The sequence below is a fragment of the Nyctereutes procyonoides genome, unplaced genomic scaffold (assembly GCF_905146905.1).
Source record: "Nyctereutes procyonoides isolate TBG_1078 unplaced genomic scaffold, NYPRO_anot_genome, whole genome shotgun sequence".
In the NCBI taxonomy this organism is placed as follows: domain Eukaryota; kingdom Metazoa; phylum Chordata; class Mammalia; order Carnivora; family Canidae; genus Nyctereutes; species Nyctereutes procyonoides.
Window position 1 is genome coordinate 40,898,596 of NW_026575020.1, and position 25,592 is coordinate 40,924,187.

The 25,592-nt window shown below is 52.3% G+C and overlaps 1 protein-coding gene across 1 annotated transcript; it reads right to left on the bottom strand.

Annotated features, from left to right (window-relative positions):
• Positions 1–2,142: 2,142 nt before the first annotated feature.
• LHX2 (LIM homeobox 2) lies at positions 2,143–23,041 on the bottom strand. The gene is made up of 5 exons (XM_055321950.1): positions 22,434–23,041; positions 20,739–20,941; positions 19,326–19,729; positions 13,559–13,764; positions 2,143–3,008 (listed from the first exon to the last, which is right to left on the bottom strand). The coding sequence occupies exons 1-5, from the start codon at positions 22,551–22,553 to the stop codon at positions 2,721–2,723; spliced, it is 1,221 nt and encodes a 406-aa protein (XP_055177925.1). The 5' UTR covers positions 22,554–23,041; the 3' UTR covers positions 2,143–2,720.
• Between the last annotated feature and the right edge of the window lie 2,551 nt (positions 23,042–25,592).

The window sequence follows — 25,592 nt, forward strand, 5'->3', positions numbered from 1 at the left end:
GGAATACCTGGAGTTGTATCTGTGTGCTTCTCCATAGGCCAGATCCTCTGCTTGCATCCTCTCACGCAGCCATGGGTGAGGTACAGATTCTCCTGCCCTATTTGACAGAACTTGGGGTCTGGAGTCAGACCTGATTCAAATCCTAGCTTCTTCACCACTAAGCTGCCTGACCTCAGGCAAGTTGGCTAATCTTGAGCAATCCTGAATTCATTCAGCAAATATGTATTGATCAAAAACAGATAAAACTAATCCATGGTGCTAGAAGTCAGGACAGGAGCCACCTTGGGAGGGGCTGACAGGGAGGAGGCCCAAGGGACCTTTTGGGTGCTGTAAATGTCCTATAACTTGATTTGGGTGGTGTCAACATGGTTGTTCTTCATTTGGAAAACATTAATCAAGCTGTTCCTATCAGATGTGTGCACTTTACACACGTTGTAGATCAATATAAAAGTTTACAAACACTCTATTGAACTCCTACCATTTTCCAGGCATCAAATAACAGTAACAACAGTAGTGTTTGTGAGGGTGTGTTTTTAACCCTTCAGAAAGTGAGTCAATCCAGGCTTAAGCACTCCCAGTCCATTCTTCCCAAACCCTGTCCCAACCACAATGGCAAAGGGAGGACAGGAAAGAGACCCCGGTCCTGGGCCAGATTGTTCCCCTGCCCAAACTCTCCTGGCTGTTTTCTCCTCAAGGCAGCTATGATTTTCCCTCGGATTTTCAGATTGGCAGGCCACCGAGGGACATCTTGCTAGGTAACTGCTGGCATTCAATGAAGCTGGTAACATAGTGCTCTGCAGCAGGGCTCAGAGCAAGAAATCAGGGGTATAAGATGGCCAGTGGACAGACACCACTCTGGCCTGATGCATGCAGCAATGATGGGTGATGCCTGGATACACATATTCCTGCTCTCCACCTGCAACATCCATATGAATCACCTGTGACTCAGTAAGACATAGTGAGCCTCCACTATATGCCAGGCCCTCCGCTGGGCCCTCAACACATCTTGCCTTGTCCTCACTAGAACTGTATGTAAAAGCCATTACCTTCATCTTCCAGCTGAGGATACAGAGGCTCACAGAAATGAAATGACTTCTCTCAGCTCACACCAACCTCATTCTGCCTGCCTCTGATCCTCTGTCCTCCCTGGATGTGTTCTTTCTGTGGATTTCTGAGGTTGCCTGAAGCCTTAGTAAAGAAGCCAAATTCATTTGCTTTTTTGCCCTCTTAGGATTTTGAAATTTTGTGTCTAGTCATTAGGAAATCTGGAGTTTATGCTGCCCTGTGGTGACTGCATTCACTCCTTATATGGGTAGACCATCCTCATTGCCTGACACACCCTTGCAGCCCAGAGAAAGAGCAAAAAAGGCAGGTGTGGGGCACACCGGGTGGCTCAGCGATTTAGCACCACCTTCAGCCCAGGGCCTGATCCTGGAGGCCGGGTGTCAAGTCCCACATCAGGCTTCCTGCATGGAGCCTGCTTCTCCCTCTGCCTGTGTAGAGAGACTCTGCCTCTCTCTCTCTCTCTCTCTCTCTGCCTCTCTCTCTCTCTGTGTGTGTGTGTGTCTCTCATTGATAAATAAATAAAATCTTTAAAAAAAAAGGCAGGTGTGATAACCTTTTACCTCTATATCACAAGTGTTCAGCAGGGCATACTTTCTTTTTTTAAGATTTTATTTTTTTATTCATGAGAGACACACAGAGAGAGACAGAGACATATGCAGAGGAAGAAGAGACTCCATGTGGGAAGCCTGATGTGGGACTCGATCTCAGAACCCTGGGATCACAACCTGAGCCAAAGGCAGATGTTCAACTACTGAGCCACTCAGGTGCCCCAGGGTGTACTTAATTTAGTATTTGAAAGAAAAAATGAATGGTACTTTGTCGAATACTCTCCACTTGGCACAGATCACACCATGTTAAGATTATCTCTTCTGCCCCTGCCTCCATTCTAAATTCCTTGACTGCAGGGAATCTCTGGATTTCGACCAGTAGTCCAAAGCCTGGAACAGACAATGGAGCCTCATACATATTATAAATAAATATTATAAATAAGGGAAGACCCTGGAATTTATGGCTGGGCTTCAGTAAAACCTTAGAGTCCTGTGAACTTCACACCCAACTAAACAGCAGCAGCACCAATAGTTTCAATAAGTGGTTTTATTACTGGTTAGATTTTACAAATTCTGATAATCGAACAGACTTCCACCTTAAAATTCTAAAACAACAAAGCGACCGTTGGAGGGGGTTTGACTTTTCGTTTTTTTTTTTTTTTAGGACTATTCAAAGTAACAAACTTTTTTTTTTTTTTTTTTTTACATTTTTGCTCTGGTCATAAATATACAGAGAGAAAAAGAGGGAGAGAAAAATGAACAAGTCATCCAAAGTATGGAGATAAAACAGTATTCCTAAGGCACGTGGCAGTCTTTGAAAATACAGAAGCTCTAGCCAACTTAAATTATTTGTTGTTTTTTCCTCGCTCAGTCCACAAAACTGTACAGTGACACAAATGTTGTGTTGCAGATAGATTTTCCAAGTAATTCCTCGGTCCACACCGCTGCATTAGCCGGACGCACAATTATTTTCTTCTTCTGTTCCCAGGCGAGATCCTAAAATGTGGTTAGTTAGTTGCTCAAAGCCTCTATTTTAAAATACACTTGGAATTCAACTAAAGATAATTTCTTTTTTAAAGAAATTGTGGGGAGGGGGGGCGTGAGTCACTAGAAAAGATTGGTGAGAGTCGTTTGTGAGGGGCTGTGAGGCTCGTGGCCCTCCAGGTTGCCAGGCACAGAAGTTAAGACGGACGTCACAGTTGGCAGGGCAGGGCTAGTCAAGTCTGTGAGGGTGGTGGGTGTGCTGGAGGGGCTGAGCGACGCGTTGGACAGCTCGGAGGCTGGCCCTGACGGCGTCCCCGTCTGCAGCGCCGCCTCGGTGGACTTGTCCACACCCGTGTTTTCCTGCCGTAAGAGGTTGCGCCTGAACTTCGCCCTGGCGTTCTGAAACCAGACCTACGTGGGGGGAGGGAGGGAGGGAGAGGGACAGAGAGAGAGAGAGAGAGAGAGAGAGAGAGAGAGAGAGAGAAGAGCTGGTTAGAAGGGAGGCAGGATCTGGAGGGTAGCAAAGCATTTCCCAGAGATGCGAAATGTGGGTTTGGGAGGGATTAAAACGTTGGGCAATTTTTGCTCTTTATTTTTTAAAGATTCATTCATTCATTCATTCATTCATTCATTCATTCGAGACAGAGAGAGAGGCAGAGGGAGAAGTAGGAGCCATGCAGAGAGCCCAACTGCAGACTTGATCCTGGGTCTCCAGGATCACACCCTGTGCTAAAGGTGGCGCTAAACCGCTAAGCCACCCAGGCTGCCCTAAAGATTTGTTTATTTATTCATTCATTCATAACAGACACAGAGAGGCAGAGACACAGGCAGAGAGAGAAGCAGGCTCCTTGCAGAGAGTCTGATGCAGGACTCAGTCCCAGAACCCCAGGATCACACCCTGAGCCAAAGGCAGACATTCAACCACTGAGCTACCCAGGTGTCCCAATTTTTGCTCTTAATAAAATAAAAAGTTCCTTTTCTCTAACAGCTAGTACTGGGTTTCCCTTTCTATTAGAAGGTTCCAGAGCTAAGCAACACTCTCCTAGCCACTAGTCACAGATGGCTATTGAGCACTTGAAATGTCACTAGCCAAAAAGTGGCTCCTTTGTAAGTGAAAACACAGAAATAGATCTGAAGACTTGGTATGAAAAAAAGAATTTAGGATGTCTCAGTATTAATGTTTATACCGGTTACCTGTTGAAATTATAATATTTTGGATATTTAGGCTAAATAAAATATACCCTTGAAATTAATATTAATGGTTTCTTTTTGTGTTTTTGAATGTGGCTGCTAAAAAAATATTTTATTTTATGTTTTAAAAGATTTTATTTATTCATGAGAGACAGACATTTATTTATTCTCAGAGAGAGGCAGAGACACAGACAGAGGGAGAAGCAGGCTCCCTGAGGGGAGTCTGATGTAGGACTCGATCCCAGACCCTGGGATCATGACCTGAGCTTAAGGCACATGCTCAACCACTGAGCCATCCAGGCGTCCCTGCTAAAAATATTTAAGTGGAAAATCACACATGTGGCTCACATTTCATTTCTACTGGACAGCGCTATTCTGGAAGATGTGCACAAACCAAATCTTGATCATTTTTCACAATGGTCGAGAGATTCTTTTTCCCCCCTTGGCAGTTGCCTTGAAGCAGGCAATAGATCCCATGGGTTCTCGTTGGTACAATTTTTAAAGTGATTCGTGGTAAGTCTGGGAAATACTAGAATGCTGTAAAGAACACATAGGAATCAGGGATCCCTGGGTGGCGCAGTGGTTTGGCGCCTGCCTTTGGCCCAGGGCGCGATCCTGGAGACCCGGGATCGAGTCCCACGTCGGGCTCCCGATGCATGGAGCCTGCTTCTCCCTCTGCCTGTGTCTCTGCCTCTCTGTCTCTGTGACTATCATAAATTAAAATAAAAATAAAAATTTAAAAAAAAAAAAAAAAAAAGAACACATAGGAATCAATCAATAAAGAGTTACTTTAAGGAAGAAAAAGGCAGCTGTCCTACTCCCCACTGCCATAAGGTGGAGAAGCCACTGGTTATCCTGGACTCCGGGGGGCTTTAGGTTTCAGGGTGAGGTAGGAGAGCTGCTGGATTAAAGCCAGTCCAGGGAGGTGGTGATCTGTAGATTTCCTTCTCCAAACAGGCCACATCCCAGTATCATTTTGAGGGACGTGGGGTGCATTGTGCAGTTAGAACTGAGCTTGGTATGAAAAGAATACCAAAGAGAGAGAATAAGTATCTTCTTTCATTTTTCCTTGGGTGCAGACACATACACTCATCCACACCCATACTGTTTGCACACAAGCCTATACACACTCAGGAAGACATGCACCAAAACTCATCTTCATAGCACCGCCACACACACAACTATTGACCACCAGTCTAGCTGCACAGAGAGATCTAGCTGTATACCCAGAGGTCCTCAAAGTACTTTGAGCAGGGCCTAGGAAATCCAGTGGGAGGGTGTGTGTGTGGGTGTGTCTCCCAAAGAAAAAAAAAGCCCGAAAGCAGGGCCCCTTCACTTCCCCTTGCATGAGAAAAACACCCGCCAGAAGCCTCCCTATAAAACAAAAGGCCTTAGGGAATTCTACAGATTCTGGGGTGTCCAGTTGCATATTTCCAGATGTGCCTGCATCTGCCTGTCTTCCCAGTGTCTCAAGCATGGGTGGGAAGGGCTAACTCCAGGCCCCACCCTCCCTCGGGGACCACCTCCCCCTCGCAGCAGGGGCCTGAGGCATCAAAGAAGACTCTCTGGTGGCTGATAAGACTTGGGCTCAATTAAAAAGCACTATCCATGAGAATCCTGAGGTAAGGAGAGATGGGAACCCTGTGAAGCCAGGAAACAAAGCCCTCTCCCCAGCATGCTGGGTCTTCCAGGAATAAAGCACATTTTCCCTGGCCTTTTGCCCAAAGCAAGCCCATCACCTCTTCTGGACGCTTGCAGATAAGTACAGTGCTTTTAAGACCACCATCAACGTGCTTTTCTTAGGGTAGGGAGCCCTTCCCTGCCTGGCCTGCAGAAATCTGCAGGGGTGAGACTCTGTCCTTCTGGCCCAGGGAATGGCTGATGGCAAAAATCGATAGGGAAAGTCCCTATAGGCCCTCGGAGAGGAAAGGACTTCCCCAAAGTCTCACGTCAGGTCTGACATGGAAGGCTGGCATCTTGGTGCCACCCTATGCTGGTGTCCTGTGTGTCTCTCCAAGCAGTAGCTGGAGCAGGGAGCCCCGGGGGCAGAACAAGGCTCATAGGTCCAGGGCTCCAAGCCCTTGGGAAGGGCTGGAACCAGTTAGCTGCCAGCTGTTTGCTATTTCTCCTGCTGTTGCCCCTAACAGTGATTTGTAAACAATGACGCCATCTTCCACAACTACATGCTCTGCTTTGCCGAATCTGAGGCACTGGGAATCTGGTGGATGAAAATCAACAACTCAACCAAAACCCTGGCTGCTGTGGGGTTTTGTGTTGGGCTTGTTTTTCACCTTCAGCAGGGCTTCACCAGAATTCTCTCCCCAGAGTCCTCTCCAGAGTGGTTGTTGGGGCAGGGCCCCGGTCAAAGTCATCTTCATGTCCCTGGGACACAGTACAGGGACTAGCAAAAAGGAAGAATTAGTAACAAGTGTTGAATTAATAGTGATAATGATAGATACCATTTACAGACCTCTCTGTGCCAAGCACCATGCCACCCTGCAGCATGCGGAGTCATGGCATAGCTCCGTGAGGAGCCAACTAGGGGCTTCTATCACTCTCCACACTTTATAGATCTAAAACCAGAGAGGCTCAGAGAGGTGCAATCACTTGCCGAAGGTTACCAGAGGCCAAGCTGAGACTAGAATCCAGGAATATCTGCCATTAAAAAGCCCATGCGCTCCCCACCACATGATCCTGAATGAGTCAGCAAATAAATGAATGAATGAGTGAATAAATACAAAAGCAACTATGGTGCAGTGGAAAGAGCACCAGGTGCAGCTTCCAGTTCTAGTTCTGCTACTGACCAGGCCAGTGACCTTGTGCTAGTCCCTTACCTCTGGGCCTGCCTCAGTTTCCCTACCGGCACAATAAGAGGGTTGGAGGACAGCACACCATCTCTATGGACTCTTGGGGTTCTGACAGGCTGAGATTCTAGGGCAGACGCAGGAAGATGATCTGCTTTGCCCACCCATCTTCTTAAACTGACAGCCCCCCTTTCTTCATCCACCGGGAGTGCCTCAGCCTGGCACCCAGGGGATCCCCACTAGTCCTAAGTGGATGAAGAAGCCCACACTACCACATGCCCCTCCTCAGGCACTACTAGGCCCTGCAGGTTGTGTTTTGCTTCACAAATCCCTTCCTAGGTCACTAAGGAAACCAACCCAAAGATAAAAGCTTCATGCCCAAAGATGTCCCATCTGGCATTTTTTTAAAAAGATTTTATTTTGGGGGGCTCTGTCAGTGAGTGTCTGACTCTTGGTTTCAGCTCAGGTCATGATTACAGGGTCTTGGGATTGAGCCTCTGTGGAGGAGTTCCTGTGCTCAGGAGGAGCCTCCTGGAGATTCTCTTCCTCTCCCTCTCCCTCTCCCTCATTGTCCCCAAATGTGCATGTGCATGCACTTTAAAATATACAGGGATCCGTGAGTGGCTCAGCATTTTAGTGCCTGCCTTTGGCCCAGGGCATGATCCTGGAGTCCAGGTATGGAGTCCCGCATCAGGCTCCCTGCATGGAGCCTGCTTCTCCCTCTGCCTGTGTCTCGCCTCTCTGTGTGTCTCTCATAAATAAATAAATAAATAAATAAATAAATAAATAAATAAATAAATAAAAAGTCTTAAAATATATATATATATAAATCTTTTTTAAAAAATAAAAATAAAAAGATTTTATTTTTAAGTAATCTGTACACCCAATATGAGGCTCAAACCCACAACCCTGAGATCAAGTCACATGCTCTAGCACTTCCCTCCTTTTTTTTTTTTTTTTAAGATTTCATTTTTACATTGTGGCATTTTTAATAACATCAAACTAACATGCAAAGTGTCCAACCAGATGAAGCAAGTGGAAGTCATGACACAGATACTCCATGCAGTTGCGGGGGTAGTGTCTTATGATAAATGTCATGTGAGGAAAAAAGAATAAAAAGAATATATCCTGGGGTGCCTGGCTAGCTCAGTTGGTGGAGCATGTGGCTCTTGGTCTTGGGGTTGTGGGTTCGAACCTCACGTTGGGTATAGACATTACTTAAAAATAAAATCTTGGGCAGCCCGGGTGGCTCAGCGGTTTAGCGCCGCCTTCAGCCCAGGGCGTGATCCTGGAGACCCGGGATTGAGTCCCATGTGGGGCTCCCTGCATGGAGCCTGCTTCTCCCTCTGCCTCTCTCTCTCAGTGTGTCTCTCATGAATAAATAAATAAAATTAAAAAAAATAAAATCTTAAAAAAAAAGAGTATCTCCTCCAGTATAGCAACTTCATAAAGAAAGTTGTAACAACAAATATTATTCACTCACTAAGTATCAGGCATTGTCTAAAGAAGGTTCTAAGCATTTTGCACATAGTAACTCATTAGTGCCTTACAAGGTAAGCACTAACATTATTTCCATTTGTAATTATTTGTTTCACATCTGTCTCCCTTCTGCATTGTAGTTCTAGCTCCAGCAGGTCCCATTCACTTGTCTGGGTCACGCCCCACCCAGAACAAGGCAGAAGATCAGTGTATTTGTTCAATAAATGAGTGAACAGAGGCAAACTAGCATTCTCAGTTTCTGTGTTCCCACACCAGTTAGTGACAACTAACCAGTCATCTGCAGAATGTTTTTTAAACTGTTGGTGGTTAAAATGTATTTTCTTTCAAGTCACCCCAGGTGGGACGCCTGGATGGCTCAGCAGTTGAGCGGCTGCCTTTGGCTCAGGGTGTGATCCCAGGATCCAGGATAGAGTCCCACATCGGGCTCCTTGCATGGAGCCTGCTTCTTACTCTGCCTGTGTCTCTGCCTCTCTCTCTCTCTCTCTCATGAATAAATAAAATCTTTTTTAAAAAAATCAAAGTCACACCAGGAAATGCTAAGGAGACTTTCACTCATCCAAATCCATCAGCTTACCACCTCTGGTCCTCAAGCCCAGGGCCTATTCTGCCTTCCTGACCCTTCCCCAGAAAGAAAGAGAGGCAACTTGGAGGGGCATCTGTATGCTGAGGAATGGCCTCCAAGCATTTGTAAAGCTTAATGCCTCCATGGACCTCTGTCCAAGAGACGGTTCCCTAGCCCAGGCACCTTGCCCATGGGCAGAAAGTGAGAATTGTGATGGCCATGCTGTTGTCAATGATAATTTTGAGCACTTTTTATGCATTTACACCTTTACAGCAGGATTCCTGCTTTGCTCCCAAGATATGGCATCTAGGACCCACTCCTTCTTCTCTCTCTAGCTCTACAGCTGCTTTCTACAGCTAGATCCAAGGCAGGAGGGTCCCCTCCCTACACTGTGCTATATTCCAAAGAGCTGTAGAATCAGACCTGGGCTTGACTCCTGGCTTCATCACTTACTAGCTGTGGGACTGAGGGCAAAGGTCCTAATCTTTCTGAACCTCAGTTTCTTCATCTGCAAAATAAAGATAATTAAATTTTTTAATGACTGCAAGAGAGGTTGGTTGACTGAAGCCTACTGTGTAAATGTGTGTGAAATTCATGTGCGTTGAGTCTCTAATCTATACTTTAGAAATTACATTTGAAGTCATCTCATTTACTCCTTGAAAACACCTAATGAATATTATTATCATCCCCATTTTGGAGCTGAGGCCACTGGAGCTCAGAGAGGTTAAGTCACTTGCTTAAGTGGGAGAGTAAGTGAGAGAGCTGAGTATGGACCTCATATCAGCTGACTCCAAATTCCAGAAGGGATACTGCGTCCCAGGCCTACCATATTGGTGTTACTAATGCATTACAGATTCAGGAACACACACACACACACACACACATCCTATGTCATTCACCTCTGGGGAACACAGCCCCAACTTCAACCTGCCCCTACCACACAGACTCTCTCTGAAGGGTTGAAGTGGAGGACAACCTACAGGGGGCACCCAAGGCCTAGTGCCATTAAACCAAGGCCTAGTGCCATTAAACCAGTGATGAGGAACCATTTCCTGGGCACCTACTTTGTACCAGGCAGCACTGTGCTAGAGGCTTCCCACTCATTGCTTCAATGCTCAGGAATTCTCAAGGTATAGACTATTACCTTTGTTCCACAGATAAGGAATCAGGCTCAGAGAGATGTTAAGTGCCCAAATCGTACTGCTGGTAAGTCCAAAAAGACCTGAACCAGTCTGTTAACCTTCCAAACCAACTGCCAGGCCTCAAACTGCTTCCATCCCACCTCCCCCAGCTGGCCCATCAGTGGGCAGAACCCCTGAGAGAGAGACCCACCCTGCCAGGGCCTGGCTCCTGTAACCTCCAGCAAATCACTTCATCTCGCTAGTTCTTAAGTGGCTTGTCTGTAAATGGGCAGGAAAATATTAGAATAAGGCAGATGTGTAGCTGGAAAAATAATACTTTGCAAACTGCTGCATAATCATGAGCAGTTGTTAGGGAATAAGGATCAGGGCATGAGATTTGGAGGTCTGAGAAGAGGGAAAACTAGCAAAGTGTGACTTAGGGCAAGCGGAGATCATTTGGGCCTCAATGTTCTCATCTGTACAGTGGGAAGGAGGTCATCACGATGCCTGACCGGGAGAACTTAATGAGCAAGTGTATTTCACGGGCCTTTCAAAGTGCCTGACGCACAGTAGTGTACTCAAACATTCACTGAGTAGTAAACAGACCAGAACTGTCAGTGCTTTTCTCCCTCAACTATTTCCATGCCTGTGGCTTTTCTGAGTCCGCATGGTGGAGGGGGCATGCAGGTGTGAGCAGGCCTGGCTCAGGATTCTAGGGGAGGAAGGCACAGGGCAAGTATTCACGCAGGTCCCTCAGGGGAACTCTTTTCACACAAAGAACAATTAATTCTTCCTCTGGTCTCCCACAGAACTCCCCTCCCAACTGATCACACAACACGGAAACTGAATGCGGGTCTGTTTCTACAGCTAATAGGGTGAATTACTTTGGGGCCAGGACTATGGTTCATTCATCTCTCTGTCCCCAAGGCCTGGTGCCAATAGATATTTGGTCAGATGAAAGAATGAGAGACAACTATACTGGAAACCTGTTTTGTTCCTAAATCAGGCAGCCAAGCCTCTTGCCTCAAAGGCCCACAGAGTGTGTGGCTCCTCATCCAGATTCAGACTCCACTATGAGCACTTACTCTGTATCATTTAATCAGGATAACTGGGAGAGATATATGCCCCAGTGGTGCCCATTTTACAGGTGAGAATGCTATGGCTCAGAGAGGTAACTAATTTGTTCAAGATGCACAGCCAGGGAGTAGAGGGACAGAACTGAACCCAGGTCCTCCTAAACCGAGCTCCCCTTCACTCCAATTCCTTGCTCCTGCCCTGCTCCCCAGGGTTGATTCACTGCATGGCCCCCACCAACCTGCAGTAAGGGGCTCTAGATGGGGGAAGGGACAAAGTATCCTACTAACCAGAGAAGAGGTGGATGACCAAATTTGCTCAGGTCTGAGGAATGGCAGAGGTGCCCAAGGAGGGTTCCTATACCTAACCCAAGAAGATGAAGTCCGAGGGAAACGGACTAGGGAGATCCGAGACCTCGTTGGGCGCAGCAACGTCCTCCCCCTCCCCTTCTCAAGCCCAGGACAAAGGGATCCAAACCGGAGGGGCGGGGCCCACGCGGAGCAGGGGGCGGGCCCCGAGCGGCGCATCAGCGTCCCATTGGTCAGCCCTCGCCTCCCTCGGCGGTGTCACTTGAGCCCGCGGGACACCAAGCTGCCCCAGAACCCCTCACATTGCGTAGGGGTGCAGGCAGCAGGGCCAACCCAGCTTCCGCCAGCACTGCCGGCTCCCCGGGGATCTGTCGACCAGCGCTGGAGTCACAGTCCCATCCCGCCATCGCCGTCACACCACAAATGCTTTGTCCCTGCCCCGCCCCCACACTCGCAGGAAATCTTAGGGCAGCAGTGCAGACCCTTGATGTCCATCATCGTCACCCTCGCCCCCTCAGTGTCCAGTCCCCGAGCCCTCCATCCCCAGCGGCCTGGGGTTGGAAGGTAAATCAGACTTGTCTGCACTCCAATCTCAGCACCTCCCCTCCTGTTGTGAGACCTGGTCAGATGATCATCTCCTGATTTTCTTACCCCCAAATGTGCTTTGCTATCTCTACCATCACACGGTCTAAGGAATAAATTGGTTAAAACGTGCTGTAACGGGCAGCCCCGGTGGCGCAGCGGTTTAGCTCCGCCTGCAGCCCAGGGCGTGATCCTGGAGACCCTGGATCGAGTCCCACGTCGGGCTCTCTGTATGATGCCTGCTTCTCCCTCTGCCTGTGTCTCTGCCTCTCTCTCTCTCTCTCTCTATGAATAAATAAATAAATAAATAAATAAATAAATAAATAAATAAATAAAAACGTGCTGTAAAGAACGATTCTCGGGTGCTTGGGTGGCTCAGTTGGCTAAGCATCTGCCTTTGGCTCAGGTCATGATCCCAGGGTCCTGGGATAGTCAGGCATTGGGCTCCCTGCTCAGTGGGGAGCCTGCTTCTCCCTCTCCTTCTGCCCCACACCCCTGCCACTGGCTCTCTTTAATAAATAAATAAAATCTTGGGCAGCCCCGGTGGCGCAGCAGTTTAGCACTGCCTGCTGCACGGAGTGTGATCCTGAAGACCTGGGATCGAGTCCCATGTCAGGCTCCCTGCATGGAGTCTGCTTCTCCCTCTGCCTCTCTCTCTCTCTTTTTGAATAAATAAATAAATAAATAAATCTTTTAAAAAAAGCTTTAAAAAAGAAATATTGGGGTATTCTCCCCAACTTATCATTATACAGATAGGAAAACTGAAGTCCCGTGATCAGAATAATCATTCATACGAGTTAATACCAGTTAGTTTATTAATCTAGTTAATGTTATTCTTAGTTACCATCCACTGAGCCGTTAAGTGTCAGCTACTGTGGTGGATACTTACATTATTTCACTGGTTCCTCCAATAAGCCTGCAGTGGTGATAATTTCTTGTGTCTGGTTTACATATGAGGAAATTGAGACTCAGAGGAGTTAAATAACTTGCCCAGGACAATGAAATGAGTAAGAGAAGAAGCTGAAGATCTGAGAAGTGGTGGCCCAAATCTCTGCCACAAATTTGGGTCATGCAGGAGTCTGAAACTCCCCAAACTGTGTTTCTTAACATTTTGAGGTATGTTAGACCCTTCAAAAATCTGTTGAAAGCTCTGTATTCTCTCTATCCAGAAAGCACCCTCACATACAAGTGTAATTCTGCTCAGTTTCAGAGGTGCCCATCTGCTGCCAGAACCCACAGGCAGATGAGCCTCCCTGGCCCACTCAGGGGATCAGCCCACATCCCCCCTCCCAAACCTTGCTTCTTGGAGAGTCTAAAAAATAACAAAGAGACGGAAGAAAAATCTAGAGAGAGATAGGAAGAGGATCGAGGAGAACAAGTGAGGAGCAAGAAGCAAAAGGATCAAACAGCTTACTCGGTTGTCTAGGACGGGCATTCTGGGATGCTCTGGATTTATCTGAAATGCTTGAACCTTTTACTACATGAACACTGAGTGCCACTTAAGTAATAAAGAGCAACCAAGAATTGTTTCTAAGAAAGAAAAGAGGCTAGGTGTAGAGACAAAGAGGACAGAGGGACACACGCAAAATCGAAAAGCTGAGAGACAAAAATGGAAAGAGAAGAGGTAAAGCTGGGGTACCCACAATCCTGAAATACAGCTAGAGAACGAAGAGATGGAGCAAGAGCAGAGAATGACAAACAGCAGAGCAGACATGGGATGGAAGGTCCTTCCAAGGCCCACAAGGCAGTGTGGGGTTCCTCTCCAGGCTCTGGAGGCCCCCGGTGCCGCCACCCTCAGCCCTGCCCTGGCCCAGCTGACCTGGAGGACCCGCTTGGTGAGGCCCGTCTTTTGCGCAAGCTGCTTCAAGTCCTTGGCGTCGGGGTTGTGGTTAATGGCAAAGTAAGATTTCATGGTCCTAAGCTGGTGGTGCTTGAAGGAGGTGCGCATGCGCTTTGTCTTCTGGCTGCTCGGGTAGGGCTGGTCGCGGTCCAGGTGCTCCGCGTCGTTCTCATTGCAGCTTAGCGCTGGGAAGGGGACACACAGAGGCGGCAGGTAAATCTCCAGACCTGCCCCCCTACCCTGCCTATCCCACCCCCGCCCCACCTGCCACCAAAAGTTTCTAGCTTCAGGACCACACAGCGTGCACTGCACCACACTGAGATTAAAATATTATGCCCATTTGATAGATTTATAGAATTTGAGGCTCGTAGAGAGCCACCTGCCCAGGGTCTCTCAGCTGGTAAATGCTACATTCAAACCCAGCTCTAAGAGAATCCGAAAACCATTCTGAGCCATTCTGTTAGAAGTAACAACAGCAGCTACAACTTGTTGAGGGCTATTAGACTCCAGGTGATGTGCTTAGTGGTTTTACATATTTTTGAGCCCTTAAAACAACCTGATTAGCCTGGCCTCATTTTCTCCTTTTTACAGATGTTGAAACTGAGGCTCAGGAAGGGAAGTTACTTCACTGAGGACAGAGCAGTGTGCAGGGCTCCCAGGCCCACACCCTTCCTGTCTGCCCCTGTGCTCCCTAAGGAGGGAGGCTGTCTCCAGTCTCTCCCCACAGTGTCCGGGACAGGCAGCTGAAAGTCAATGACTGACATCTCTCCACTCATTCTGATTTCACCCTCATCATTGGTACCCCCACACGAGAAGTTCTGGCTGACTTGGGCCATGGGCACTGGGCCAAGGTTGGAAACTGTATTATGTAGTTCATCCCTCTCCCCCTGCCCTGGGAAGCACATGCTTCCCAGTTGTACAGATTGGCTGAACGAGGCAGGCAGGTGAAGCAATCTCTAGAAATCTCACAGAGTGGCAGATTTCTACCAGAAAGAAAAGGAAGTTGGAGGAAGAAATCAACATGTATCGGACACCTAGAGTATGCTTTTGGCTTTACATATATCATGGGGCCTTCACTACTGCAACAAGAAGTGGCTACTGCAATTCATCTCATTCTTGAGATGAAGAAAGGAATGCTAAGGGAAATGAAGCCATTTGTACACAGCCACACCACTGGTAAGGGCTGAGCTTAGATTCAGCATTGCAGCCCTTGCCTGGTTCCTTCCACTAAGCCACAAAGGCAGGCAAAGATGAAGCACGACTCTTTGGGGAGCCAGTCCCCATCCAGAAGGGGCCCAGCTGGGACCTGTCTGCCAATGCCCGGAAGGCAATGGGGATGCGGGATGGAGTGGAAACCTAAGGCCTCAGAAAGTTGCTTGGCAACCTGGAGCCTGATGGGGACATGAAGGACTCCTCTCCAAGATTCCTTCATCACATCCTGAGCCATCCTACATGTAAAGTCCTACTTTGGGGAAAACCTCATAGGAGGTTAATTCAGTCCCCCTTCAGAGGACAACCGGGAATGTGTCTCATGCCCATCTTATGCCCATAATAGAGCTGCCCTGTCTAGCAAATAAAAATGCAGGTTGTCCAGTTAAATCTGAATCTCAGATAAACCATGAACAGTCTCCTAGTACATGTATGCCTCTAATTTTGCATGGGCCATACCTATACTGAAAATTGAGTTGTTGTTTACCTAAAATTCAAATATTGCATTGGATATGCTTACACTAAAAAATGATTTGCTATTTATTTAAAATTCAGATATTGCTTTGGATATACTTGCACTTAAAATTCATTTGTTGTGTCCTTGCAATTCAAATTTAACTGGGCGTCCTGCATTTTATCTGACAAAAACCACTTCAGAAGTACTCCTGATTTCCTGGTGACCTACTCCACCCACCCACTGCTCAGGTTGGGAGCAGTCCCTTACAGAAAGAATTTGCAAGATGCTGGTCTCATCACTAACCTTGAAGCTGTCAGCAAGTGGCTATAGGGTCTCTTCCCACATGTACCCAGGCACCCAAGTCCCCCCACCAGGGCTATACTCCCATCGAGAGCACTCAGAGTGAAGAACGGGGTCCAGCAATTTAAAAGGGCTCAGAAAATGACTCCAAAAGGAATCCACGGAAACTGCCCTGCCCCCACTGCAGGGAGCGACCCTCTTTTTGCCCCCAGTCCCCAGATCCACAGGGGGCGGGGCAGGCCTCCCCACAGGGGATCTCTGGGCCCATCCCTCTGCCCAGTCCCTGCCTGGGCCTTGCTGCAGTTAATGAGCTCCATGGGGACCCTGGCGCCCCATGCACCCAAGGGATGTGCCCCAAGTGCAGCCTAGATGGGGGGGGGGTTGGGGGAGGGAGACAGGAAGGGCACAGAAAGGAGAGAAAGAGAGAGGTAGAAAGAGAGAGAAAGGAGAGAGAGTATAGAAGAGGGGCTGGAGAGGAAAGATGGACAGAGCCAGGGAAAAAGAGAAGACAGACAGAGGGAAAGGAAGCCATGGAGATGGGGAGAACCCAAGAGAGAAAGAGAGAGAACTACAAAGATGGAAAGAAATTAGGAGAGACACGGAGAGAGCCTGCGAAGACAGAGAGGCCAGGAAAAAGGGGATAGTGTGGTAGAGGGTCCAGGTTAAGGAACTGATTCCCTGGTCTCAAGGAAACCAGGTCCCTGCGGAAAGCCTATTCCGAAGCCCTTACTGGCTGGGGAATGGTGAAAACGCAGAGAGGGGAAAGGAAGGGAGGGCAGGAAAGGAACTGGCCCAAGGCTGGGAGGCCGAGCAGGCCAGCGCCTGGGGCAGCGGCGGCTAGGGAAAGGGCGGCCTGGAAGCAGCTGTCGGCCCAAATCTGCCCGGCACCCCAGGCGCCTTCGCTCCCGCCCCTCACGCCCCGGCCGGGTGGAGATTCCCCAAGATCAGATCCGGAGAGGAGCGAGGGGCCGAAGGGAGGGGGAGGACCTCGGGCTTTCTCTCTCCTTTTTTTTTTTTTTTTCCTCTCAATTAGGCCGATTCAATGGAGCTAAAGAGCTCGTAAAATCATGAATAATTTACTCGTGATCTGTTATTAACCCATCGGGTTTCGAGCTCTTGTCGCTGGGACTGAACCTGTAATCAAATCTGACTTCGCCTCATTTTACTAAAGACGAGATTGTAGGTTCAATTGTCTAAATAATGGATTGGAATCAAATCAGTAATTACGCCGCCAGGCACACACACAAAAAGCTGGGGTTGGGGGAGGCCCGGGCGTCCGGCCGGTCCGCGCGGGACTCGGCGGCCGCGGCGCACAAGCCCCTCGCGGGCTCCGAGCCCGGGTGCGCGCCCCAGGCCGGCGGGCAGCCCCACTCCGCTGGGCCGGGGGTCGGGCTCTCGCGCCGAGGGGCGGCCAGGGAAGCGCCGCTGCGGCCACCGCCCGGAAGGACTGGCCGACCCGCTCCGGCCGCCCTGCGCTGAGCCGCGGGCTGGGCGCGCCGACGGCGTCCGGCCCGGCCCTGCCCGAGCCCCGCCGCGGGGTGAGGTGCCGCCGCCCCGCTGGCCCCACGGCCGAGGGCTGGGAGGGCCGGCGCGGCTGGGCCCCTGCGTGGGGCGCGCCCACACCAACGAGCTCTCGTCCCCGCACCCAGACACGCACACACGCACGCACACCTTGCCCGTGCCCACCGGCCGCACTCGCACCCTCCGCGGGCCCCTTGCCGGCCCCGGCGGCCCCGGCCCACACCGAGACCCCTTCTCGCTGGCCGGTGCCGGGAGGGGAGGCGGGAGAACGCGGAGCCACACCCGGGGAGGCCTGGCTGGGGCCGGCGCGGCCGGGGCGGCCGTCCCTCTCCCCAGCCCGGTCCCGGGAGCCCCGAAAAAGCGAGCGGCACAGCCAACCGCCCGCGCGCCGGTCCCACCGCCGGAGCCTAGGCCAGAGACGCGCGCGCCGGGGGAGAGAAAAAGACCCAACAGAGAAACCAACCGAGACACAAACGCACAGAGAGGGAGAGACAACGAAAAACAGGGATCCAGAGCGTGGAAAGGAAAAAGAGAGGGGTCCAAGAAAAAAAAACAAAACAAAACGAGGAGATGGCATGGATGGGGAATGCCTTAGAGAGGTGCCAGCTCCCTTGAAACTCAGCCTCCAGCCACATCCTCTTGCTGGGTGCCGCCGGACCCCGCCAGAGAAGGCGGCAGAGCAGCAAAAGGCACAAATAAATTTCTGTACCCTTCTACCTTTCTATTCCAAACGCACTTGCAAACCTCCCTCCTAGAAAAGCACAATCCCACTCACCCTGCGCCCTGTAGCCGAGTCTGCCTGCTGCTTCCTACTGGGGCCCGGCCCCATTTGATAAATAGAAACGGCTTTGTTTTAGGGGACCTGGCCTGGACTTGCTTTAAGTCTATTTTCAGGATACTGAGAGATGAGTGATGGAAGTTTTAGAGAGCTGGCATCTCTGGTCGAACCTCCAACAAATCTTTTATCTGCTGCCACAGACCTGCCTGCGGTCACTTCATTTACCAGACTGGGGGCTGCATTTTCGTCCCAGCTCCACACACTGAGACACATACACCCGTCCATCTCCCAAAAAGCAACTTCATTGGAGTGAACAGGGGATCTCTTCCCCCTGCAGAATTTTCCAGCCAGCTCAGATTTTTAAAGATCTAAATAACCCTGACTTCTCCCCCACTGCTGCCCTCTCCCCACAGGCCTGGGTTTTTGTTTTGTTTTGTTTCCACTTGTGCATCACACTAAGGGGAAAAGGAGGGAGAAAACAGAAATCCCCGAATCCAATACTGTCGCAAATGAAAGAAAGAAAATAATTGCAAATAAACTCTATCTAGTTCAGAAACCAGGGGAGTCATAAACCTTTCCTGGCCTTGCAGACATCAGGCAGATGTTGATGGTTCAATTTGCCCGGCCCCAGAACCTCCCCAGCTGTCCTGAGCCAGGAGGGGGCAGGGGGGGTAGAGACTCCCCTGGAATGGCCCTGGGTTCAAAGACACCTCCGGAAGTGCAAAATGAGCCCTCCACCCTACTCTGAGAGCGAGGCCAGGCCTACTCTGGTCTCATCCCCGGGTGCAGGCTTCGGTTGCGGCTCTCATCCCAGTGCCCTGCTGGTGCCCAGAACTCAAAGGAAGGAGCCCAGGGGAAAACCAACACCTGGTGGAGCAAGAGGATGAGGGCCAGGCACAGCGACCCAGTCTTGTTCATAAAGGTCCTGGGCCCAAGTTTCGTGAGCCTGCTGCCCTCAGGACATTTCACATGACTGGGCCCAACGCCAGGCCAAGCTCGAGGCCCCGGCCACAGACAGTCATTTCTCACTGCCCTGCTTCCTTCATCCATCGCCTGACTCCCTGTCCTCAGCCACGCATACCCTGAGCCTGAGCCTGTTTGCTGTCGCTCCACCTTGCTTTCTCTATCCTTGCACTTTCCGACCAGTGAAGTGGGGGAGAAGCCCAAGCCAAAAAGCTGCCTCTAAAAAATTTCTCAGTGACAGGGCTTTGCACCAAGGTCAGCAAGACTCTAATGCACCTTCTCCTCCCACTCCACCTGAGTGCACCAGGGCTGGAGCTGAGAAGCCTAAATGTCCTTCTGCCAGGTCATCCAGTGCTTAGGGACCAGAGAGTCTAAGGACTAGGGTATGCATATATATGCGTGTGTGTATGTATCTCTCTCTATATATATATCACACTGAGATTCACTCCAGCTCCAGGGAGTTGAGCCACGCATTTTCCCCCAACCCCACGGGGGCGCTCCCTGCGCCTTGCACTCACCAGCGTTGTAGGCCGCCAGGTCTGCTCCAGGCCCGGGGCTTTTGCGCTTCCTCGGCCGCCCCTTCTGTACCGTGCCCACGCCATTGTAGTACGGAAGACCCAGCGGGTTGGCCCCGGCCGCGCCCAGCCCGGCGCTCTTGGCCGCGGCTGCTGCAGCTGCCGCTGCAGCCACGTCGGCATGGTTGAAGTGCGCGGGGTACTCGCCCTGCAGCAGCGCCTCGAAGTGCAAGCGGCAGTAGACCAGGCTGTCCTTCATGCCAAAGTGGTCACCCGTGGTCAGCATCTTGTTACACGTGGTGCATGTGAAGCAGTTGAGGTGATAAACCAAGTCCCGAGCACGCATCACCATTTCCGAGGCTGAGATGCCCAGATGGCATCGGGCGCAGCGCTGCACAGAGAACCGCCTGTAGGGACCATTGAGGGAGGGACTGTGGGGACATACGGTTGGGTTGGGTACCCCCGTATCCCTTCTCCAGGTGCCGCTGCTGCCGGTGGGGGGGAAACCTCTTCTTTAAGGTGGGAACCAGTCTTAAGTTGGAGATGGAAGAAAAGGGAACTAGATTTTGTCCCAGGTCTTGTCCTACCTTGAAATATAGTTTCCCTTAACCATATTCATATCCACAAGGCTTCTACTTTACCCAGAGCCTGGCCAAGTCCCAGGAAAGCCTTTGCTTGGGAACCAGGGAGGGGGCTGCCCACTTACCCTTTCTCATCCTTTACCCCTGCCCTCCACACCAGCGCCTGAGAATCCTACAGAGCTTTGTAATTTGGAAGAAACACAGAGACTGGGAAAGAGAGATGGAGGGAAGAAGAGAGAGGGGGAGAGAGGGGGAGAGAGAAAGAGAGAGGGAAGAAGGGAGAGAGATATATATATATAAACAGACCCCTAACCCTATACCGGAGAGGAGAAACCAGAAACTTGGAGCCTGTTAGTGACTCTGGCTCTTTAACCCTATAGGCAGCTTTCACTCCCATATCCACCGAAGACCCAGAAACACACCCAAACCCAATTGATCCTCCAGCTCTCCCTCCAACTTTGTCCCACGCTAGCCCAGGCTGCCTGGGCTTGGGATGGGGGTGGGGGTAGGGTGGGTGCCTGTTTCTGTTCCAGCTGCTTGACCCAAGAAAACTTCAAAGGGAGAGGGGTGCAAGGACCCCCCCCCACCCAAGCTTATTTATGTGTCTAAGCTCTGATGAGGGCCATTTTCTTGGGGTCCCTATACTTCTCAGACCTTTCCAAGACTTCCCTCAAATTGCTGTTCAGATAGGTTGTCACCCAATTTGTACTGGCTGGGAGAAGGGGGACCGGACCCTAGGTAGGGAACTCTCCCTTGGGACTGGATTGAAAGGAGCCTGGACCAGATTGTGTCTGAGGTTCCTGAGGGGCAGGGGGTCCCAAGGTAGGGGGGCTACCTGTAGTAGTCTTCCTTGCAGTAGATGCTCCCATCCTTGCTGAAACAGGTGAGCTCCGACTCCAGGTTGAGCTTACACTCGCAACACTTGAGGCAGCGCATGTGCCACTGCTTGTCTACCGCCAGCAGGTAGTAGCGGTCTGAGATCTTGCCCCCGCAGCCAGCGCACAGCGCAGCGCGGTCACTGCTGATGGACGGCATGGTCTGCGGAGGGAGGGAGGCGGGAGACCGCAGCGCCTGCGTCAGCCTGCTACTTTGCCGCTGCTGCCGCGGAGCACCGAGCCCCGGAAGCTCTCTCCGCCACTCCCGCTAGCCTTAAACGCGGAGAGGGCCGCCAGGGTGTGCGGGGCGCCTCCTCCACCCCAAAAGGCCGATATATTCAGGAGGTTCAGAACCCAGGCTCGCCCCACACAGCCCAATCCGGCCACAGGCCCAGGTCTGGCTGCTGGCCTGAATGGATCTCCCTACTCCGTGCTCCTCTTTCCTGCCCCCTCTGCCCTTTTCCCAGAAAGTCTTGGGCTGTGTTTGAGGGATGGGGCAGCAGTGGCTACTCCAGTCAAGCTCTCCAAAAGCTCCCTCAAAACGGTTTCTTTAAAAAAGCCACTCTGCTGGGCCCCAGGAAAAGGAGTAAGATGACCACTAAAAGTCACCCTCTACACAGACTCCTCTGGGAGACGCACAGAGTTCCCGGTGCTGAGCCCCAGTGATCTCTGGATCCCTATGCCAAAGGTTTAAGTCAGGACAGGTCGCAGCCACCCCTACCCCTCCACCGCCTTGGCCACATTGGCTGGGGCCCACTTGTGTCCTGGGAGATGGTGAGTGGAGTGCAAAGGCACCCTCAAAGTCTCTGAGTGCAGGACAGGCTGAGAGTTTAGTTCGGGAAGAAGAGCTCAAAAGCCGGAGGCAGTGGGGCTGCTGCTCTGCTTTCCAAGTGGAGAAGCTTCACCCGTGCTCCCTACCTCCTCAGCCTCTAAAGGTCACTTCTGGGCCCAGCTTGGAAAGCGCTGCTGGCCTGGCCCCCTGGGAGGTCTGAGGTGAGGAAGTGGCTATTTGGGGCTGGGCTGGCAAAGCCAGGTGTGGAGATCCAAATGGACTCTACTTCCACAAGAGCCAGGCCAGAGCCTGAACTGCCAGCCCTGGCCTGGCCAGGGCTGCCAGCCAGGAGGCCAGGGAGGTGATAACGAAAAGCACCGGCCCAGAAGACTTGGACCCCTGAAATTGTGCTGGAGAGGGAACTCCGATTGCCAGGAGGCGGGTTGGGAACGGCCCACACCGCTGAAGCCCTAAAGCTCCCGTTTGGTTCGTCTTTCCCGGCGCCGCAGGCCGGCCGCCAGCAGCTGCAGCCGAGAGGTCGAGGGGAACGCGGAGCTGGCGACCAGAGGGCCCGGTGGAGTGAGAGCAGAGCCATCCCGGGCCGCGGGTAGGACTTCGCTCCCACTTGGGGAGAAATGCTCTTTCGCACCCTTGGGGTCTGAATTTTCGGTTTAAACCTTGCTTCCCTCCTCTGCCCTAGCAGCCGGGTTTCCCCCGAGCCGGGAGCTACGGGCCTTGCATCCTGTCCGCGGATCCCCAGCTCCCGGTCCCGTGCGGCACGAAGGACACTCCCCAAAGTGCCCCCAAACTTCGGAGAGCAGAAGCGCAGACCGACCCGGCCCCGTCACAGCTTTCAGCCCCGATCCCGCAGCCGTGCGCCTACCGTCTCCGTGTCACCGCGGTCGATGGCGGAGCTGATGGCGGGAGCCTCGCTCTTGGCCCTGCGGTCCATCTCGTCGATGACCCCGTGCACCTCGGGGCCCGACAGACTGTGGAACAGCATCGCGGCGGGACCGGCGGGGCCGGGGGCGCGGCTCCTCCGCGGGAGGGTTTGCCCCCCGCCTCAGCTGCCTGGCGCTCCCGGAGCTAACGGGCCCGGTGCATCGCCACCGCGGCCGGCCCGGCCCCGCCCGAGCTCGGCTGCGCCCCCAGGCCGGGCTCCGGGCCCCGGGCGCCCGCGGGCCGGGACGCCTCCCGCCGAGGCGCAGGGGGAGCTACATCGCGGGGCGCCTGGGCGGCGGCGCCAAAACCAGGGTCACAAGGGCACGGGGCGGGGGTGGGGAGTGGGAAGGGGGAAGACGAGGGCAGAGGTCGGCGCCCGCCGCGGGCGCTTTCACGCCGCGGGCATCGCCCGCCCGGCTTCAGCGCCCCGGGCGCAAAGCAGGAGCGCAAACTCTGCCCGAGGCAGCGACGGCTGCGGTCGGGGCTCACTCGGGAACGGCTAGGTGCCCGCGGCGGCCCAGCTGCCCGGACCTCTCCCCTCCCTAGGGTGCACCCCCACCCCTAGGCGACCCGCTTAGGCGCTGGGTCGGCGACTGTAGTACGGGTTTCTCGGAAGCCAGCGAGCCGAGCCGAGACACCGAGAGAATTGAAGAGAAGGAGGAGGAAGAGGAGGAGGAGGAGGAGGAGGAGGAGGAGGAGGAGGAGGAGGAGGAGGAGGAGGAGGAGGAGGAGAAAAAGGAGGAGGAGCAGAGTGGAAGGAGGAGCCGCCGGCCGCGGGCCCAGCCGCGCGCAAAGCTCTCCAAGAGCGCGCCGAGCCCAGCCCCGGCTCTGCAGTCCGCGCCAGCCAAGCGTCCGCGCCTTTTCTACAGCCGCGCCTTACATCACGTCCTGCCGCCGCGCCATTGGCCGCCCAGCACCCCGGGCCCTGGCAGCGCGTGCTCCGGGAAGGCGGGAGACCCGAGAGGGAGGGGAGAAGCTGGAGGAAAGGAGAGACGAGATGGTGGGAGCTGGTGGGCAAGGCTGGAGGGAGGGGGCGGGAGGAAGGGAGGGAGGAGGGAGAGCGCGGGGTTTGGAGTTTTTAAGCTACGAACAGTTTCCTGCGATTTCCTCGGGATAGAAAATTAAACCCTGTCTCCCTGCCGTCTCCATCCTAAGAAGGCGCAGCCAGGGGATGCTTGAGGAGCGCTCACTCCGGTCTCCCCTCGGCCCAGAGCCGCCGCCTCGGGTACCGACTGGGGAGGCCCGGGAAGGCGGGCCTGGGCCAGAGCTGCGGGAGCCTTCAGCTGCTTCCCGCGAAGCTCGGCCTTCAGCCCAGGCTCCGCGCTGCGGGCTGCAGGCGGCCGCGTAGGCCTCCTGGGGACCCCGCTGAGCCAGGGAGGCTAGAGCCGGCGGGAGCTGGAAGACTCCGGGGGTGGAGGGCCAGCCAGCGTAGCCTCGCTCCAAGCAAGCCGGGGCCCACTTTAAGGGAGCGTGTCGCTCCTTCTTGCCCTCCCCGCTCCCTCTCCAGCCTAGAGTGAATGCAAACAAGTCTTTAGGCACTGGTTAAGGCAGAGGTTCGAATCCCAGCTCGCCATTTACATGCAATTTAACCTTAGGCAAGTGACTTAACTCCCTTTAGGCTGTTTTTGATTTTTTCACTGAGGGACGGCAAGGCGCCCCCTCCACACGTGCACTGAACAAAAGAGATTATGGGTTTTAAAGTACCTGGAACGTAGTAAGCACTAACCAAATTCTTTCAGCACTCCCTCTTTTCCCTCTCCATCTCCTCCTATTAATAACTTTCCCACTTCGACACACATTGGGTATCACTGAGGTCCTTAAAGATCCCAGGCCCATCCTCTGCTGACTGGTTGCATCATGCCAGAGACCCAGCTGTTGATAGACATCCATCCTGCCGCCTGGCTGCACCACTTCTCCAAGGATCAACAGCCCAGCCTGTGGGTAAATCCCAACTGCCACCCCAGTTCCCAGACTTCAGGCTCAACCCAGAGTCTCTTGGGGACATAGGGAAGATGCCTAGATGTGTGGTGAAGCTGGATTTAGGAAACAAAAAGTGACTGTGGAGAAAAACTGAGTGAGCAAGTCAGTAACAAAGCCCCATTTTCTGGGTTTGCTTTGGAGGTGTCTGCTTGCTCAAGGAGGTAAGAGGCTAGGCGGGGTCTGTGCAGTTTATCTTACAGGGCACAAAATCATACCTTCTACATACTGTGCATAACTTTCAAACATAAACATGTGCGTGTCTGTAATGTCCAAGCACATGCATTGGTGTTCATGTGTGCAAGCCCACAGGTTCATCTCTGTTAGCAAAAACTTGACCAGCAGGAATGTAGAACCAAGACTTACTCGGGCACATCAAGTATAAGTGGCCTGTGCCAGGCAGGAGGATGCATTTATAAAGGGGTAAATTGCACGTTATACATACAAGTGCATGTTCAGACAATACTACCTAAATCCCTGCTTGGGCTTCTCCACCGCCATGTTTTGCGTATTTGAAAAAACTCTTGAAGTTACAAGTATGTGTGTACACGCTGCACATGCACAGATGCCCCAACGCGAGGAAAGGACCATAAACCCAAAGACGTGCGCGTGCGCCTGTGTTCACACAGACGTGTGCTTTGGCGCCTGCACACGGCTCGCGCCCAGGCACGCGGACGCCTGTACGTATTCACAGGCATGTTTTACCGACGCATCTGGGGCACTTTCTTTCAAGGAAAGTAAGGAATGAAATCTAAACTGGGAGTCACCGAGGTTCACCTGGAGGTCTCGCAAAGGGTAGAAAAAAATTGTAACAAAGCTGGGGAGTTTGTCGTTGGTGCAGCTCCGCGCCTAGGCTAGATGGATACAGTCCGCTGGCGAGAACTCGAGGGGCTGCTGTAGGAGGTGGGGGGCAGGAGGGGGTGGGGGCAGGCGCGCTCGGTAACTCTTGCCGCCGCCGGCTTCTCAAGAAACCTGGAAACACACCCTGCGGCTCTCCGCTCGCCCCACATATGTAAGTACACGATGTCGTCGCCACTCTGACCTGCAGTCCGCGCCCATCCGTGACCGACCCCAAGCTCCCCGGCAGTCAAGATCCCTCCGGGTGCGCCCGCCTAAGCATCCC

Bases quoted from the DNA above. Each gene is read 5' to 3' on its own strand.
- LHX2 (XM_055321950.1), bottom strand. From the start codon at position 22,553: ATGCTGTTCCACAGTCTGTCGGGCCCCGAGGTGCACGGGGTCATCGAC. The intron at 20,942-22,433 runs GTAGGCGCACGG...CTCCCTCCGCAG, and splicing joins ACCGCGGTGACACGGAGACG to ACCATGCCGTCCATCAGCAG. The intron at 19,730-20,738 runs GTAGCCCCCCTA...TGGTCCCTACAG, and splicing joins TGCAAGGAAGACTACTACAG to GCGGTTCTCTGTGCAGCGCT.